The sequence below is a fragment of the Marmota marmota genome, unplaced genomic scaffold (assembly GCF_001458135.2).
Source record: "Marmota marmota marmota unplaced genomic scaffold, marMar, whole genome shotgun sequence".
Taxonomy (NCBI): Eukaryota; Metazoa; Chordata; class Mammalia; order Rodentia; family Sciuridae; genus Marmota; species Marmota marmota.
Genome location: NW_025999982.1, coordinates 7,295,172 through 7,315,259, shown reverse-complemented (window position 1 = coordinate 7,315,259; position 20,088 = coordinate 7,295,172). Strand labels below are relative to the sequence as shown.

The following is a 20,088-nucleotide window of genomic DNA, read 5'->3' as shown; positions in this document are numbered from 1 at the left end:
TCCAGAGAAACAGCGCCAATAGGATATGCATATGTAAGGAGAGATTAACTTGAGGAATTGGTTCATGAGTCTGTAGAGGCTAGCAAATTCAAATTCTGCAGAGCAGGCCTGCAGACTAGACACTCAGGGGGAGGAGTTAACATTGCATGTCAAAGCAAAGACAGTCTGGAGGCAGAATTTCTTCTTCCTCTGCGGAACTCAAGTCTTTTTTTCTCACGAGGACTTCAACTGATTGGATGAGGCCCACCCACTTAGGGAGGGTAATTACATTTACTCAAAGTCTTCTGATTTAAATGGTAATCACATCCAAAAGCAGCTTATAGACAAGCATTTCCCAAACATCTAGGCACAATAGTCTGGTCAAGTTGGCACATAAAATTAGCTATCACAACATCTGAGCACAAACACTGCTTTTTAAGAGACAAATACATCTATAGTTGTGTGGACATGTAGTTCTGTTGAAGAAACACACAGTCTGTTTTTCTAAACACAGAACACCGAACAAAACACCCGAGTCTTACATCATAGCACGTATTTTGGGTCATTTCGTTTTTAGAGCATCTCCAGAAATAACTGGATCTTTACATGTACAAACCACAAATGGTCCATTAAAATGATTAGATTATCTCCAGCCGAGCTGGGTTTGCCTCCAAGATAATATCCGGACTCTTCTGTAGAAGGCAGAAGCTGCTTCTAACTCTGGAAATGCTAATCTTCCCAAGTTCAAAGAATGTAAAGGTCTGGTCCCACTTGTGAGGCCGCAGGAGCAGGTGACCACCAGTGTACTCCACAAGCTGAAAGCAAACCAGTGTGAGGATTATAAACAAGAGCTGTGCCCCAGGGTGCCCCGAGACAGCCAGCTGCCACATCTAATTGACAGGTGGAGTTGTCCACCCATCCCCAGGGAGCCGAACATCCCTTTGATAGGTAAAGCTATAATTAAGGATTAAGCCTTTATATAAAAGACAAGATTAAGTTTGCAAGTAAACCTAGGGGAGTCCTTACCAAAATATGTATATTCACCAAAACAAGATGCTAAAGCCAATACAGTCACGAACCCCAATAACAAGACCAGATGCAGCCTGGTGGTCAAGCCCCGGGTGTGATCCCCACCACCACAAAAATAAAAACATGGACTAACAGTGAATTCACCAACTTGTCACAACTTCCACTTGTATTGTTTCTGGGACACGGAAAATTTTTCAGGATCTTTCTCCCCTGAGTTTTCAGCACAGAGCTTGTAAGTTATCGCCGTCTTTATGGACCATGGCAGCTCCTTCTCCAGGCCTGTCTTTCTCTCCCCTGGGTGCTCACTGCCTTCATGATGTTGTCCCTTGGAGTTATTGACTCCCCAGAGAGGAGCCCCCAACCCTGGAGCATCAGCTGTGCTTACACACGTTCCTGTTCCCAGCCCCTTTGATGGATGAAGAGGTGCAGTTCTCAGACGGGGTGTGCCCTGCTCAGCTCCCCTCCTCTCTCCCAAAGCATCACAGCTAGAGCCTCCTGCTGGGCCGGCCATCTGCTTTGTCTCTCCTTGCTGGCCCTAATGTCCAGGTTTCCTTATTCTCCACACATCCCCCAAATGCTGGGATCCACTGGGGCTGAAATCTGGATGAAACAGGGCTCTGGGTACTGGAAATCCATGTAGGCAGAAGTCAAGTTCAGGGAGGGAAAACGATGTTCTTTCTGAATTTGTCACTCCTGAAAAGCACTCTCTGCAAAATGGTGGGCACATTCATCTCTACCTCTCCCCTCTTTGAAAATGTTTAGCCACAAGGGAAACAGAAGGAGGTCTAGTATTATTTTCGGGAAGAAGAAAAGGAAAGAAAATAACAGGATGAGGGTAAGAATCATCCCAGGCTCTGACAACAGAACCATTACCACCAGCATTTCTAGCAAGCTTATTAAAAAGCCATTTACTTCCAATTACAGAAATCAATCATATTGGACTATAAAAGAATATGAAAGACCCCATTACTAATGGAAGTACTGGTGAATCTGAGGGTAACTGGCAGAAAGTTAGTAAATATAAACTAAACTTGTTGAAGGTTGTCGTGGAGTCTTGTGACTGCCGGAGGGCCTCAGCTGTTGTGTGCAGCCCTGGTTTGGACTGTTGCAAGGACACATGACTGCCCCTCCCCACGGGAGAGAGAGGGACCACAGGGAGGTCTACTGGGCCACGGTGACTTGTGAATTTATGCCTGAGAGTCAAGGGACATGCAGGTGCCGAGCCATATTTCAAGGTAATCAAGGCCTTAGGAAAAATTGCAGTGGATTTCTTCAGTCCTTAATGAAGAAATGACAGTGCCACCTGTCATCTGAGCCACCCCACTTATAATGATTACCCCTCTTACTACCACCACTGCTACCCCCTTATTCTGCATCTGTGTGCCAGGCACTGTGCTGGGTGCTGTAGATACTTTTTTTTTTTTTTTGGTACTGGGATTGAACCCAGGGGCATTTAACCACTGAGCCCCATCCCCAGCCCTTTTTAATATTTTTTTTAGAGACAGGGTCTCACTGAGTGCTTAGTGCCTCACCATTGCTGAGGCTGGCTTTGAACTTGTGATCCTCCTGCCTCAGCCTCCCGAGCCACCGGGATTACAGGCGTGCACCACCACACCTGGCTGCTGTAGGTATATTTTATCTAATTCCTCAGCAACAGGCAAGGTTGATGCTGTCACTCTGTTCTAATGAAGAAATAGGCTTGAAGTAATTAAGCAGCCCAAGGTCACAGGTAGTAAATGCCTGTGACCAATGCTAATCCACCTGTGCCCAAAGCCCACGTCCTTTCCACTGCTCTGGGCTCCAGATTCCCTGGGCACTTACCCTGCCACTTTCTCACCCCTCCTGCTGAAGACTCTTCAGCACCTTTCAGCTCTCTCTGAGGGTCAGTCACCCTTCTCTGGCTTCTCGGCACCACCATGATTTCCCAGCATTCCTGCTAGCTCCTGTCTTTGGGCCCAACCCCCTTTGGTTCCCTTGAGTGGTTTTCCTGGGTTGCACTAATAAATCCCAACCAAATTCCTCAACCCCACAGTACTGTCTGCAGAGACAGAGCACAGGGACCTTCACAGATTAGACCGAGGACCTGGCCCATTATACCAAAAAGAAGCAGTGTGTACATGCAGCCCATGAAAAACTCGCTTTTGAACCTGAAAAGCTGAATTCATTTCCATTCAATTTCATCTTATACTTCTGAACTCATTGACATGTTCCTCCTGACCACCAGTCTGTTCACATGGAGAATAATTCTCACAGGATGAGCACCCAGTTCTGAGTAAAGCAATCATTTTGCAGGCCAGCTGGAAGTTGGACCAGCACTAAGCCTTAACTGGGGCATGTTTCTTCCCAATGACTTTTTTTTTTTTTGCCCTTAAGCACTAGCTGATTTAAAATTAAGTAAGAGAATTGAGTTTTCTTGGACTGAGTTTATTATTTATCATAAAGAGCAATGCAAAATTGCCTGTTCTCATGTTTTAATCCAAGTTTTTAAAACTATATTCATTGCAAAATCAAAGATCTTAATGCTTAGGGTTGATTTTATGCCCCTTAAGTGAATCCTGCCCTCGACCTCTGCAGTTAGTGAGGGACCTCTACAAACCAGCCTCCACTGCAAGTAGGGGATGTTGGGAACGGATAAATATACCTGTCCTGCCCAGGCTGGAGTAGAGGAACCCCAAATGCTCCTATGCACTCCGGAGGATATCCCCTGCACAGATGGAAATCATAGGCCACTGCTGCCCCGTCTCTGCCCCTCAACCCATGCAACGTCCCAGCAACCAGAATCTCACCTTCCAACACGGGGAACGATTATGATCTACAGCTACTCAGCCAGGGAAGGCCTTTGAAGCCAGCTCTATCCTGCCCTTGCTAAGATAAGACCCTCCAAGCATCTAAAGTAACATCTTTTGAATGGATGCCAACGCACTCACCAGACCTGAACTCCCTGAGATGTTTCATATTTAAAAATTCATGCTGGTTGCTGAGCTAAAAATGTTCCTTCTGCTTACCTAGTTGGATCTCCGTATTTGTTTGAGCCTTTAACAAATGTGCTTATTTACTTAATTCTCTGAATATGTTTATGGAATATTATCACATGCTGGAATAGTGATATCAATAAGCTCCTTAGCTTAATTAAGCGTATACAATAGCCAAATGCCTAAGCTCCGACAGAATGTGCTAATCTCGTATGATTATTATGATTACTTGGATAGCCAAGTCAATATCCCATAGGAAAAGAAACTGGGTCGCCCAGACATGGTATAATTTGGTCGTTTTTTATAAATGAGAGCATTCCTCAAAATGTGATCATCCTGTCCTTTCCTGATGATAATAAAGGAGCTGTCTTGAAAGCCCAGACTGCTGTCTGGTGTTTTCATCCCAAGCCGAAGATCTCATCAATTACTGGGCACGTCCTCCTCCCTCTGACAGGGCTAAGCGACAAGGATCTTGGAAAATTCCCCTGGAAGAAAATCGGCAAGTTCCAATGGTATTTTTCCTTGAAATTATTGATAATAGTTTTGGAGTGAGCTGCTTTTTTCTTCTCCTCTCTCTCTCTAATTATGTCACCAAATGTAAAAAATTAGCATATTGAATGAAAGAAGAATCTGGAATTCTAGAGAATTGAAATGTCATTTAGGAATGAGAAGACAGAAAAACATTTATTTACCCAAGTTGGGGGTGGTGGCACACACCTGTCGTCCCAGCTACTCTGGAGGCTGAGGCAGGAAGATCACTTTAGCCCACAAGTTCAAGATCAGCCTGGGCAATATAATATAGTAAGACCCTGTCTCCAAAAAAATTAATTAATTAATTAAAAATTTGTGGAGCGTTTAGACCACTTCCTGGTCTCCCCTCTGTGTTTCATCCCTGGACCTTCCTCTTGTGGGAATCAGGGAAGGACTTGTCTTTTTGACCCCAGAAGGGCTACTGCTCCCCAGAAGCCTTCCCACCCCCAGGCTGGCGAAGTCCCTGAATTCTGCTGCTGTCCCACTCCCTCTCCCCCCTCCTCTCCTCTCTCCCAGTCTCAGTCAGGCTTCTGGTGAATAACACCCTGACACGGGCTCTGAGGCTGAGCACTCCTCCACGGCCCAGTCCCTGTCACTGACACTTGAGTCATGGGTCCTGCCAGACAGCACACGTGACACATGCCATCGCATGCATGACAGATGCCCAGGCACAATCTCAGTGTGCTGTAGGGTCATCACAATTTCCTCCTCGGGAGGGCATGGCAGAGGGTTTTCTAATTTTAATTTCTTTGTATAAATATGTACAAATACACCTTTACTTACGCCATAAACCATACCTGCGGAATAAAGTGCAGTTTCCTTTTCTTATCTTGCCTGGCTTCCAGCTCTCCTACCATCCACCCTCTGCCCCCCCTCCACTCTCGGCAGCTTCTCTCACATCCTGGTGGATACCCCCTCACATGACCTCTGTGCACAAGAGCGTGCACGCGGGCACACCCAGAATCACACATGCACCAGATAAAGTTCTGGCTGTTGTTTGTTGGACTAAGCACAGGATTATTCACAACCCCCACTCGTTTCTTTGCTTCCTTTCTTCTCTTTCCTGCCATCTGTTAGAGCCTGGCACCCCCTCCTGCAGCACTACCCCTGCCTTCTCCTGGTCTTCTGTTGATTTGGCTGCTGCGGTACATATTTTTACTCTTCTGGAATTAAAAAGTAAGCAGGACAATGTCTGCAGTGATTCCAAACCCATCCTTCTCCCAGCCACATCCAAGGTCCTAGCTTGTGTAACTCCCCATGGAACATCCCGTCAGTTTATTGCCACCTTGTTATTATTGCTTAGTTTCACACACACACGCTCACACACACTCACACACACTCACAGTCTCACACACACACACACACACAGGCACGAGCGCACACTTTCTCATGGTCAAGAGTTGAATGTATTTACTGACATACCACCTTCACATTCCTGCTCCCCTCATGTCCCCCTCCCCTGCCTTTCTCCGCGGGGCTCCCTTCCTGCTGGCCCTACCAACTTGGACACCTACTTCTTGCCCTGCGCCAGGCACTCTTTTAATCTGACCTAATGCAGTCCTCACACAGCAGATCTTTTACCCTCGTTGTTCAGATGAGGAAACTGAGACACTGACATTCAGTGACTTGGTGGCACAGTAGGTGGTGAGGCTGACGTGCCAGCCAGGGAGCCTGGCTGCAGAGGCCGTGACTTTGTGGCTGGCTGTCCTGTGGTTGAGTCCCTCAGAGAGAAAGGGCCTGTGGGAGGTCAAGGCTGTTGGTCCCCTGTGGCTGTCCTCACGGTGCCCTCATCCATGAGTGATGGTCGACTCCAAACAAGATGCACATTGACGGCTATGTCCCTCCTTTGTCCCTCACGCCTGTTGATGTCACTGAGGAGTAGGCTGTCTCGTGAGTTGTCCCCCTGCAGGCCCCCGGGAGCTGCCGGCTGTGGTTCTGTGGCTTGCTGTGATGTATTCAGGGGTGGGCTTACTTTTGTTTATTCTGCTCAATACTCAGCACACGTTCAACCCAAAGGTTTGTGTTTTTCTCTAATTCTGGAAAAATCTCAGTGGCTCTGTCTTCTATGGTTGTCCATTTTCTGCCACCTCCAGTCCTTTCTCAAACTCCTGTTAGACACAGTGGCGTCCCATTTCTTCCCCGTGGTTTTACCTGCCCCTGCCATCTTTATCTCTTTGCTGTCTGGGCTCTGCTGGGGGTGTGTCCAGACTGCCTCCCAGCTCACTACTTTTATCCTAATTACCAGCACACAGTGTACAAAATAATGGGATTCTTCGTGAGGTTTTCATACATGATCCAATGTACCTCAATCATATGCACCCTCCCTTTTACCCTTTCTTCTGAAATATATCAGGCTAGGGTTTCTTCCCTTTAACTGCTTTGTTGTTTTTGTTTATTATAATGACAGTTTTTCACTTTGAAATCTCTTTCCTACCCACCTGTTCTTCTTTCATTTCTACCTCCTTGTTGTGTGGTTTTGTATTTATTTTTAGTAAGAAAGGATCTGTCATCATTAGTCTCTTTGAGGAGCCGCGACATGTCTCAAAGGCTTGGTCTTGGGAGGACCAACTGGCGCAGGCTCCTCTGTGTAGACCTGCTGAGACCCTGTGGAGGATTTCCCACAGACTTGTAGGATACGTGTTCCAGGTCATCCTAGCGCCGTCTGTGTGAGCGAGGCCGGCGGGAAACCACCCAGCTGTTCAGCTCCCAGGAGTGGAAGTAGAACGTGGAGGCGTATACTGTGGGGCGTGTATGTGGCAGCGAGAAATGGGGAGCCAGGTGACATACAGAAAATGGGTGAATGTCAAAAACATAGTACCGACCAATCAGTAAGAAACAGAATGAGATCCGTAACACAATATTACTTTCATAGATTAAAAAATACCCAGAAAGCCTCGACACAAACTGTAAGGACACATACAAGAAACGGGTATGCGTCAAATCTATTAGTATAGTATCCTGTCAGAAGAAGAGGAGAATGAGAAGAGGGCACAGGACGTGAGGCTTGGGGATAAAAATAAATACACACACATACACATGCATACAATATACATGTGTGCTCAGATATGTGTGTGCATGTATATACATAGATATACACATACCACACATGCTCATGTATCTATACACATGTGTATCATGTGTCTCTGTGTGTGCACACGCATGCCTATGTGGTGTGCATTTTGTAGATATAGTTTTATGCATATATAAGTTCTATACAGACTGATTAGGAAGGTGTACCCTGAGCTGAAGAGTAAGATTAACTCAGCCTTCTGTGTTTCAACATCAATAAATGTCTTTATCTACCTATCCAGAAAATGACATCCATTTGTAACTCATTCACATTCCAAACACTGACTTTACTATCTTTTTTTAGCATTATCTTTTATTCCTATATTTTGTCATTTTGGAGAGCAGGCCCATTTGTACTGAAACCCATCTTATTTATTTCTCTTCCTTTCTTTCTCTCTGCTCTCAGTCCTCGCTGCCTGACAGACCCTCTAGGCCCCTGGTCTAGAACCAGCTCTAACAGTTCCTACTCCACGGCAGCACTGGGGGTGTGGCAGGTCCTGTCAGGGACTGACCGAGCAGCTTGGCTTAGCAACCAAGAGAGGCTGGGTTTGTGCCTTTCGGCCGCCTTGGGCAGACAGGGCGATGGGAACCAGAGCCCGGGGAGCGTCTGGAGCTTGTTCTTGCCTCAGCCCCTTCACTCCCAGGTTGGCGGGGGAGTCCCCGGCCCCCAGCTCAGCAGCGCCTGGCTCTCACCCGGGTTTTGCACCGTGCACTCTGGGTTACCTTCCTGCTTCTGGAACCACGAAGCCCTGCGAGCTCAAGGCTTGGCTCCGCTCACTCTTCTGTGTTTCTGTCTGCTTCCAGACTTCAGAAATATGTCTTGTAATCTAAGCCAGCTATGTCCTTCTTGATACTCTCTTTTTTATTTTATCCATCATAAAATAAAGTGGGAAGAGGTGGTTCCTGCCTCAACAGATTTTCAAATTAGACCAACACGTTTGAATAAAGCCTGATGAAATATATATTAGCAAGGAGGAGATGAATTGTCTGGTTTTAAGCCTTCAAAGGATTTATACTCGTGTTAGTTGGAAATCCATCTAAGGATTACACACTTAATTTATTCCAGGCCCATTATTTTTACAAACAGCCCTACAAACATCCTTTTGGGATCTAACATTTTGGTTATCACAGATCCTCTGTGTTAGTACAAAAAAAAAAAAACTGGTTTTTCTAAGTCATCCCTGAAATCAACACTCAGCATTCAGAACCTCTAACTAGACCTCCCATTTCAAAGAGGCCTCTCAGGCAGGAGGTCTGGGTGTTCTCTGCACACCCCAGTCCTAACTACTGATGTTGATTTTAACTTGAGCTTACTGGGATACTACAGTTGTATAGTTGAATAGAAAACGAGGTGTCATGGGCCCAGAGTTCCCAGTAATCACCCAGGACCCCAGAGTAGGAACTACCTGCCCCAGCTCTGCTCCCCCTCGCAGCCTTCCCTCCAGCGCCTGTCCCAAGCTAGTGCACGGCTGACCTTCTCTGCACCTTGTCCCAGCAGTTAGCTCTGGCTGAGCACCTTTCTCAGCACCCCTGCTCTGAATCTCACTTCTGATATCTGCCTTTCCTAAGCCACCCTTCCCTCCTGAAAATGCGCCTCTGTGGCTGCTCTCGTAATTAAGCAACCTTAGAAATGTGGTATCCTTTCAATCCACCTGAAAGGGTCTCAAACCTAAGACTAGCACGGAGTATTATACATATACCAGTGTATTGTCCCTTACTCTTAAAAGCAGGTATTATTGCAGTTATGTTATCATTCTCATTTTTCAAATGATTAAATTGAGGCTTTGAGATACTAAGAAGTAGCGAGTTAGGATCTGAACGCAACTCTGGCTGCCTCCAAATGTGCAATTACTTTCTGATATAACCAAAAGGGCAAAGGAGTTTGCTTCATCCCAAGTCCAACTCCAAGTGATTGGTTCTAGCTGTGCGGTATGCTGCATTGAAGAGCCAAGCTCAGACTCAGCAGAAAAACAAACCAATTGCTATGGTCTGGGCGTGGTGTACATGTGCCTCTGAAAGTTCACGTGTTGGAAACTTGGTCTTCAACGTGGCAATGTTAGAAAGTGGGACCCACAAGAGGTGAGGCCTGTTGGGAGGGCCTTAGGTCACTGGGGGCATGCCCTTCAAGGGACTGTGGGACTCTGGCTTCCTCTTTGGTGATATGATCTCTTCCTCCCATCATTGCCTTGAGGTGACACAGCTGAGTGGGGGCCCTTACAAGAACATGAACCGTGCTGTTTGTACTTCATCCTCCAAAACCGTGAGCTAAATAAACCTCCTGTTAAGTTAGCTTGCCTCAGGTGTTTTATTATAATAACACAACAACCTAATATAGCAACCATGACAGGAAGCAAGATCAGCCATGGGTCCAGAGTTTAAAAGCAAGAGCATACAAGTCGCCTATTTGCTACTTTTCTTTGGCTAGGATCGACTTTTCTCTTAATTTGTATATTCCACAATACTTAGAACATAGTGCTTAACATATAGTAGATGACTAATAAATGTTTATTGCTTGATAGCAACATGAGCATCCTCAATAGGCACAGCGTCACAGACATCTCAGAAGCAGCCTGCAACAGCTCTGTCAGGGGTCATAAATGGCTTGCTGTCCTCTGGCCTGGCCAAGCAGCTTTCATTCCATGAATGATCTCAAACTAATATGCATGCAAAACAAAGTGTGAAGCATTAAGGAAAATTGTTGTAACCAAAAAAACCAATTATCCATGTTCAAAATCAGTTGTGCAGATTTTGTACAGAGTTTGTAACAGAGAACAGGCCCTGTGTGTGGCTGCTTTCAGGGCCAAACACTTCCTATGAATGGTTGCAGGCACAGAGTACCTTTCCGCCCTGGCTGCCACCCACTCCAGCAATTAACGAACAGAAAGGGAGAGAAGGTGTTTCCAGTAGGTAGTGTTTAAGTTGCTAACTACCAACATTCTCCTCTGTGCGCTTTCCTGCCCTGCCCTCCCCCTTTGGGTTTGACCCTGATTTGGGTTCCCTGCTTCCCTCCTAGACTGTCTCCTGCCTCGGGCTGGGAGTTCTGTTTCCGTTTCATCTCTTTTCCATACCTCTGGATGGGGATGTGTCCAGGAACCCAGGCCAAAACCAGCAAATTTATCACGGTGGTAATGACAGCAAGCTGCATGCTCAGTGGATTCTGCAATCCCCCTCAACCCCTGCTTTTGCCAAAACCCGTGGAGCTGCAAGATCCAGCAGATTACAGACACTGCTATCTTCACTTGATGGATGGCTCTGCTGGAAAATGCAATTAGACATCAGCCATATGGCTATTTTGGGAAGCTTGTTTGGGGAGATCTCCAAAAAATTGCCATGGGGGCAGAGGGGTAAATGTGAGTCCATTCACCAAAGCTGAGTGTGGCTGCGGGTTCAGAGCTGCGTTCAGCAACATGCGACATCATAAAGACCCAGCTTTGGCCCCTAGGGGTGCCTCCTGATTCTAAGAATAAGTATTTAAGTTTGAGGACTTTCTAGAGCTCTCAGTCCTGGTTAAAATCCCCCCTTAGGTACATGACTGAGCCAGGGGCTGTGGAGAACCCTCGACCCCCTCATCCCAACGCAGCTTCCCCAGGGCCTGGGGGAAGGAGCTCCCCAGGAGCAGGGAAGTGGCGATTGGCGAGGTTGAACACCTACTGTGGGCAAGGCTGAGGTTGGAGGCCCACCGTTGGAGGCAGCTTTCCAGGGCAGAAGGAGCCCAACATGCATGTTAAAGGAGCAAGTCACTCCCTGGCTGGCCCAGTGGGCAGTTCCCAGGCGTGGGAGAGGCCAAGGGTGAGGTGCCTGTACCAGACATCCAGGCACAAGCAGGGGTTGAGGAGGCCTGAGCTGTGCACGCGGTGGAGAAGAGAGCAGCTCCGTGCCCCGCGCTGAACCCGGAGGTCTCTCGGGGTGTGTTGCATTTGCCGCGGTTGCATCTCCTTGCACTGGGAGTACGCACTCACCAGGCTTCCTGAGAGCCCAGCCACTGACGGGAGCCTCAGCCAGCACCATCCTTGTGCTCCCCCGCTGCTTCACTCCACTGACAGGGAGAGTAAAGGCCACATCACACAGAGTGCAGGGAGATCCCAACTGTGGCTGTGGCTGGCCCAGTGTCAGGTCATTCTCCTGGTGACCTCAGGCTCACCAGTATTCTCCACCGAGCCAGGTCTCCCCTCCCCAGCTCCCCTCAAGCACCCCTGAAGCCCCTGCCCTTCCCCACCTAGAATTAGGGGGCAGTCATTGCTCAGGATTCCTCTCCTGCAGTTTCCTCCCCAGTGGGGACACATGGAAGGCAAGGGGCAGACATGCAGGGACCCAAGCCCTCACCCATGGCGATGTGCTGAGGCAGTGGCCTCTGAGGGCCCCCCAGGGGACTGGGAATGCTCAGCAGGGAGGAAGTGGGGTGTCGTGGGTAGTAGAGGTCTTGCCCAGCATGCACAGGCCCGGTCACCCCTCATCACCACCCCAGTGAAAGAAACCAAAGCAAACTAAGCACAGAAAGCGTGGTGTCCTGAGCTGGGTGAAGGGCTGTCCCTGCCAGTGAGGGACCGTCCTTTCTGTGCTGGTGCAGAGGACTGAGCAGCCCAATAACTGAAAGTCACAGGCAAACAGGTGACACTCGGCAGGACTGAGCCCTCCTGGACGCCTTCCTCAGTGGGACGGGCTGGACCCACACGCAAGGGAGAGGCCACCTCATTCTGCAGAGGATTCCTGAATCAGCTGGGAAGTTAGGAGGTGTGACCTCTGCCTTCCCTCCCATCATACTGTCCTGGCAGTGTCCTGGCACTGTGTGAGTGACAGGTCTCCCGTGACCCCTCCCCTGTCTGCTCATGGTTTAGCTCCTTGGTCCAGCTGCAGCCTCAGAGCTGAATGATGTACTTCACCTGAGGAAAGAAATATATCAGACAAGGGAGCAGTGGAATCCTGCTCCCCGGAATCCCCAGGGGCTCATCACCCTCCACGTGGGCCGTGTGATGCAGACAGCACTGACATCCTAACAAGCAGGCTGCACCCCAGACACAAGCAGGTCAGGGTGCTGTCAGCCACCCTCAACCTGAAATCAGGGGAGGGTGGGACAAAGGCAGCCTAGTGGCCAGCACGCTCCGCTCCTCCCCGGGGCAGGACATCCCTTCCGATGATCACCCAGCTTCTGCGCCAGCACTTTCCAGAAGGAGCTCGCTGCGGTGCCAGGAGACTTAATCCACTTGAGACAACTTAATCCATTTTGAAACAGTGCTCATTGTGAGCTCTCTGCCTTCTGTTTGAGCCCCAAAGTCTGCCTTTGTTTGATTTGACTTCTGCCCTCAGGAGGAAGACAAAATAAATCTGTTCCTTCATCCATATGACAGCATACAATTATCCAAAGACAGCCATTATCTCTCTACCTCCTCTCCCTCTAACCTTTCTTCTCCCTCCATATATCTCAGGTCACCTCAAATGTTTCTCAAATGGCATAATTTCAGATCTCTCAACCATCCTAGTCACCCATCCTTTGATTCTTCTTGTGAAGGAAGCTCCCAGAACAAATACCAATTGTGATCTCAAGACTGCAGAATACAATGGAATATCACCTCCCTTGTTCAAGCCGCTATAGCTGTATTGATGCAACCTAAAATTATGTGACTTTGTACCTACTAATCAACTGCTAAGATCATTGTCAACTAAAACTACTCTTTTTTAAAATTTGATATAGTTTCATATCACTTAAAGAAACAAGTGGATAAATTATTGAAAGACCAAATCCTGCCTCCCCCTTCATTAATAACAGACAAAAAGAACTATTTAAGAGAGTAGGGTCCTAGCAAAGGTTATGAGTGACAGATGACAAATGAGCCCTGTGATTGAGTCCAAGAGTGAGGAATGTATTGGTGTTGACAAGCCAGCGCCTGCCCTGGCAGCATCCTCTTTCAGCACAACCCAGGACATGAATGGGGGTTGGGGCTCTCCTTGGAAGGTGTGCCTACTTCCGTCTCCTTTAATCTGTACCTTTCATTCCCCGCTTAGCTGGCCACATGCTCCTGAGGCGAGGTCTTCCTGCAGCCCACTGGAGACCCGTTAGTGACTCACTCTGTCTTTGACAGGTCACCTGAAGGAGGAGATCACCCGGCGGCACATACAGCAGGTGGCTCTAGGTGAGTACAGAGCAAAGGCCGCGGGAAGGGAGGTGAGGGGTGGAGACGGAGCAGAGCCCTGGAGGTGAGGGAAGCCAGGGTTGTGGTGGGCGTGGCTCCCGGGTGGCCCTCACTCCCACCCCTGCTCTCCTCCCCCTACCTTCCAGCCGCCCTCATGCTGCGGCCCCTTCCACCCACATCCCCTGTGTCCACGCGCTACATCCGTGTCCCTCTCTGAGCTTTCTAGAGCCACTTCTAACCAACCCCATCGGTGACAATGAATAATGAAACAGTGGCCCGTCTGCAGTGGCCTGGTGTGCACTGTCCCCTTCCATCCTCTCAAGTCCAGAAAGAGAGGTGCATTTGCCAGGTGGAGGAGATTCTGCCATCCCCACCCCGGGGTCCGGTGTCCAGTGAGTTCCAATGATTGGGACCTCAGCACACTGACGTGCAGACATTAAACCCATACGGTCACATTCCAAGAGGCCCTTCACACCCTCTCACCAGTGAGCATCTGTAGAAAGCGCCTCCTTTTGATATGTGACCCAAGGAAGTCACCCATGGACCGTGCAGGTAGAGCAGGGGTCCTGCCCTCCCCAGCTAGCCGGGGCCCAGCCTCTGTATCCCCTGGAGGTGGCCTGGACCCTGCAATGACCTGCAACTAGAGAAATCTAGTGCCCAGGGCCGACAGAAGGGAAACGGGACAGAGTCCTGAATGTATGAGTACTGGCCCAGTGGACCCTAGTAACTTGGACTCTGGGGGAGATTGGGTCACTGCCTTTCAGAAATACTAATAATGATAATGTGGAATCACAACTGACTACACCAGAGACAGGAGCAGCAAGCCCAAGCCACACTGGTTGGCGCTCCATGCTCCCACGGCTGACCCTGGCTCTGAGGGCTCAGACGACCTGCCCCCGGCGGCCAGGGGCTTGCACCTCAGGACTGACTCTCTGCTCAGTGCCTTCGCCAGCTGTCCCGGGTTAATAGCTGGTTGAGCTGGTCCCAGGCAGGCTCAATGACCTCTGTTGGAAGAGTTGTCAAGTGGACCCTCTGGGCTCCAAGCCCTGCCTCTGCTCACCCTGGGCAGGCCCCTGGATGTGGAGTCTGCCCCTAGAGCTGCCATCGGGCCCTCAAAACTCCGGCCTGTCCTCTAGCCTTCATGACCCTGGCTTGTGAGATATAATGATGTGAAAAATGCCACTCGCTCCAGGGGCCTGGCAAGCCATTCCTGTGACTTTCAGGGCAAGAGCTATTCTGTCCTCTCTGCTCCCCAGCCCAGGCCCTCCCTGACCTGACCCGTCCAGCTGGGACAGACACTCCCAGGCCTTTGGAACACCGCAGCATGTTCTCAGTTGCAACCACAGGCCCTTGTTCCCCGCTCATGTCCCTGGAGACTTCTCAACTGTGGCAGGTGACAGGGTCAGCGGGGCCCAGCTCTGCCTGAAGCAATCAGCAAACTTCAAACAGAAAGCAGCCTGGCTGGAGGTTTAATTAAGAGCTTTGGAAATGCCTATTTGTTTTAAAAGCACACTATCCCAATTAGAGAAGAAGTGTTCACATCCCGCAGCTGCCATTGTGAGACCAAGAGCCAGGTCGCCGTCCAGGCTCCTAGGGAGCCTGTCTGGGGCGAGTCTGGGCCGCCAGTGCGCATGTGTCCCAGCTGACCACGCACGAGCAGCGGAGCTCCTCTGGTGGAGCAAACGCTGGACACCGCAGATTGCTTACAGGGCTTCCAGACTGACCCTGCCGCAGGCCTGGGCGACGGCAGGGACAGCGCCCCTGCAGCTCCCTCGCACGTGGGCTTCAGATGCAAAGGGACCGGATGCGACGTACCCCATCCGCTCCTTTGTCCTGCTCTTTTCTGTCCTTTTGGCTCGATTTCCTTGTCTGTCTCTTCAGTTTCCCTCTCCCTCGGTTTTAAATATGCCCCTGTTATTCTCTCTTTTTTTCTCCCCACCTGCCTGCTCCTAAGTATCCATGTAGGTGTGGTTGGTTTGGGGGAAATAAATAAACCTGAGCAAATGAGGTTTTCCCATATATTTTGCATAGGAATATGTCTTTATGTAAAAGCAGATGCGCGCCCAAGGAAATAGGTACAAAGGCAATGGCGAACCCCAAAGGAACAAAGACCTAGTGGTGCTGCGGGAGGCTCCGTCCGCAAGAGGTGGCGATTGGGTGATGGGTCACCAAACCCTGGGCCAGGGGCAGTTAGCTCATCTGCTCATCTCATACCTTAGACCCAGGTGTTAACGTTTCAGGAACTTGGAGAGGCGTTTTAAACATGGTTGATACTGAAAATCAAATTCTGTATGCTTAGAATTTAATGAATTTTATTTTTAAACAAAAGTAATCTTCAAGATTTGTTAATTAATTTATAACATTTAAATTACCTGCATCCACTGTACTGTATAGTGAAGAGACTAGATGATTGTATGCTGCTGGGCACATCTTCTCAAGTCTACTTTAGTGATGTCACACTGGTAGTTTGAAATCAGACATGGTGGAGAATGTACACCAAAGAAATTGGCGATAAATTGTTATAAAACCCAGCCTTTTGTGGGGGTAAGGGGTACTGGGGATTGAATTCAGGGGAACTTGACCACAGAGCCACATCCCCAGCCCTATTTTGTATTTTATTTAGGAATAGGGTCTTACTGAGTTGCTTAGCACCTCGCTTTTGCTGAGGCTGGCTTTGAACTTGGCGATCCTCCTGCCTCGGCCTCCTGAGATGCTGGGATCACAGGCATGTGCTGCGGTGCCCAGCAAACCAGGCAATTTTTTGGGGGGGAGGAGCAGCTATTTAACACCACCACACCACTGGCAAACAGACAAGTACCCCTCTCAAGGCCAGTTGTGTGTGTGTGTGTGTGCACACACACACACACACACACATGGTTTTATAAGGATTTCTACTCCTTTTCTGGCTGAAAGTCCAGACCATGGCTTTCTGTTTACCACCTGCCTGAGGAACATCAGGAATTATAAACATCTACCAACCCCAGTCTTTTTGAAAAGCAGTGGACAGGCCAATGAATGAAGATAGAAATAAGGCAGGAGAAGCTCCGGCCCTGTAGGCTCCCTAGGTCTGAGAGCTAGAGCTGGGGATTGAAGAGTAAGATCAGTGACCAGTTCTAAGGGCATCGTCCACAAACAAAGTGACTGAGGACTTGGAGAGACTGGCTCCCACAGACTCCTTCAGGAGACAATAAAATAACGGTGTTTTAATGCAGGCATCACTCGTAAAGGACAGTCTAGAGGGCTTTGCTGAACTCCAGCGTGTGCGTGCCACTCGGTCGTCCCAGCTACCCTAAACGATAAAGGATTGTTAATAATGCAGCTGCGTTCTTGAGTATTTTACCATGAGCTGGGCATGTGTATAAAGTGTATTTTCTTTAATGTTCATAACATCCCCATGAGGTAGACATCATTATTATCTCCACTTCACAGCTAAGGCCCAGAGGAGTTAAGCAAACCTGCCTAACTCTGCTCAGCTCAGTATACAAAGCCAAGCAGCCTGGTTCTGAGTCTCTGTCCAGCTACCACACTGCACCTGCTCTGGGCACCTTGCCCAGCATACTGGAGCCCACAGAGGGGCACAGAGCCAGTGGGGCCCTCCTAGAATTTCCAACCTAACCAAAGTGAGGGTACATATACAATAGATAGATAGATAGATACAATAAAGAGAGAGAGACAGATAGATATAAGAGCTCCCTTTTCAAATTTCAGATTCAGAAACATGTATTCTTCCATTCACTGTCTTCTTCCCACTGGCACAGCAAAACCAGTTTGGCCTTGACCCCTCCGTGAAGCCTTCTCTGACCCCGCCTCCCACGGCTGCTTTTCCCCCCGGCCTCAAACATCTCTTAGTGCACCAGCTTGTTTTGCAATTATTTATTTCCATAGCTTTTCTGAACACTAAAATGTGAGCTTCTTAAAAACTGGGTGCAGCCGAATTCATCTTTGTATCCCCAGCAGCCAAAACGAGCAATAAATTGGTCAAATCAATGGGCAAATGAATGCTTCCCCAGATGGCTTCCAGACTCACACATCTCGCAAAAGTACAATGAGACATTTGAACATAAAATAAAATAAGTCCATTTAAAAGAAGTAGAAGGAGTAAGTGCTTTTGGACCCCACAGCTGAGCAAATTACACACACAGGCAATAAATTTGCCTCTCCCTCGTCTAGCCGCTAAGCAAGAAGAGAAGCACCCAGAGTTACATAGCTTTCATTTTCTGACAGGAGGAAGCATACTGACTAATTTATCTGCAGAAATAGAATTTCTTCCTGGAACTAAACACAAGCCAGAATTTATCGTGTGGATCCTTGTGTAAAGGACACTGAGTGATACAGTGAACGATGTCTTCAGCTGCAGTTTTACAAAAGCTACCAAAATGTTGTTCGACCAGATGATTCTCATATCGACCCTCGATAAAAGCTAGAGGCCTGACATTAAAGCATAACTCACGGAGAACGTTTATGCGAGCAGCCGAGATAATATGACCCAGGTACTCTGCTTTCTGATGGTCACACATAGCAGGAATGAAACTGGAAGAATCCAGCGCCAGGAATGTGGGCTGTGGCCTTTCTCTTTAAATCTCTCTCTGAGCAATAGTTATCAGAGACTGCATCTTGTTCAGTTCACAATCAAAACTCTAACAAATGCCTATGGTGAAGATTTTAAAGACACATCACACTCCCAAGCAGCATTTGAAATGTGTCAGGTGAGAGGGACCAGCCATCAATTTTGGAATGGACCACAAGGAATGGCCCCTGGGGCTTGTCACCAACACTTTGGGCCTGGGCTGAGTCTCAGAGATGGACAAGGTTCAGAACCCCAGAGAAGAGTGTGGAGTGGTTGAGGGTTGGGGAGGTGGGCTGGTGGGAGGTATGTGGTGTGGGGGGTATAGGTATAATGCACATCTCTTTGTGTGCCATGTGCATGTAATATGTACTTGGGTGTGTGGCACATATGTGGGGGGGTGTTGAGGTGTTTGTGTATATATGTGTTGGCATGTGTGGTGTGTGTGTGGCGGGTGTGTGTGTGTGTGTGTGTGTGTGTGTGTGTTAGGGAAGGACCTGAGGCAGGTGAAGGGTCACAGTGGAGGGAAGGGATCTTGCTGAGAGCCTGGAATCTGACATTCCACTCACAGCAGCTGAGCCACTGAACATTTGAAGGAGGAAGTCCTGGTCAAGGAGGCCATTTAGGAGAACAGAGGCCACAACACACGTGAGTCCCTCAGCGAGAGTGAGCAGTCCTGCTGCCCCAGACCTACACCACGGCCTGGACCTGCCCTCAGCCTGGGCAGGTTCTTCCCACTGGAGCGCACTTCCGGCTCACACCCAGGGGACCCTCAGTCTCCTGGGCCACCTAACTGACCTACTGGGCACTCACCCGTGGGATCTGAGACTGCCAGGAGGCCTGCACTGCTCACACTCCATCAGGGCCTGGCCCGGCCCCTTGGGGTAAGCGGCCGAACAATCATTTTGTCCTGGGGGGCTGCCACTGCCCTGTGGGGCTCCCAGACTTGCCAGCACAGGTAGCGGGATGGAAGGCAGCACCCTGCTCTGCTCTTGGCTCTCGACCCAGCTCCTGAAAACAGCCAACTGCAGTCCCTTCCTCTGCCTGTGGACAGTTTCACACGTGGTTACAGAACTGCTAATAGGGATTAATAAAGAAAATGGCCACACATGTGAGACTGGCAGGTTCCAAAGGCACCAAGGATTCCCCACCAACACTGCCTCTTAAAGGCCCGACTTTCCCCCTCCCTCTCTGCCCCTCACTGACCAGGGGTAAAGACCTCCTGGAACAAGAGGGGACATTGTGACTGTGAGACCACTGGGGCCCTTGGATTGCCACCTGCTGGTGTGCATGCCCAACCCTGCAGTCAGGTGGTAACACTCAGACCCCTGCCCCAGGGCCTCGTAGAGGCTGACAGACCCCACGTGGACGGCTCCTGCTTTGCCACACGTGTTAGTCTGAGGAGCGCTTTTGCCTCTAACAGAATTCCTGCAGTGACCTCTTGTGGTTCCTGTCAAAGAAACCTCACTGTTGCCACTGCCCCTCATCTGGTGTAAAATCGTCTAAGATCATCTGAGGACAACAATGTGAGAGACAGCAAACTGACCAGGGGTGCCAGGGTGGACGGGGCCCACTGCTGGGGCAGAGCAGGGGAGTGGGCTCTGTGAGACGAAGGTGGTCTCCACGGCCCCATCAGTACCAGGCATGAGAGCAAGCAGAACCCAGGCCAAGCAGTAGGGCCCGGATCTCCCCCACCCAGTTCCACCCAAATGACTTCTCTTATCTTTTTGCCATTAAACTCGTGTTTGAAGGAAGAGCACCTGCCACCCACCCCAGCCCCAGGCCTGTGGCTCTGGAGGGCAGATTCCAAACCTCC

At 49.2% G+C, this 20,088-nt stretch overlaps 1 protein-coding gene across 3 annotated transcripts in view; it reads left to right on the top strand.

Annotated features, from left to right (window-relative positions):
• Window positions 1-20,088, top strand: part of Kif6 (kinesin family member 6) — a 394,766-nt gene that overhangs the window by 334,821 nt on the left and 39,857 nt on the right. For all 3 annotated transcript variants that reach the window (XM_048805240.1, XM_048805239.1, XM_048805241.1), the window contains one exon: window positions 13,658-13,708. In XM_048805240.1, the coding sequence (XP_048661197.1) occupies window positions 13,658-13,708 (51 nt within the window). The remainder of the gene's footprint in view (window positions 1-13,657; window positions 13,709-20,088) is intronic.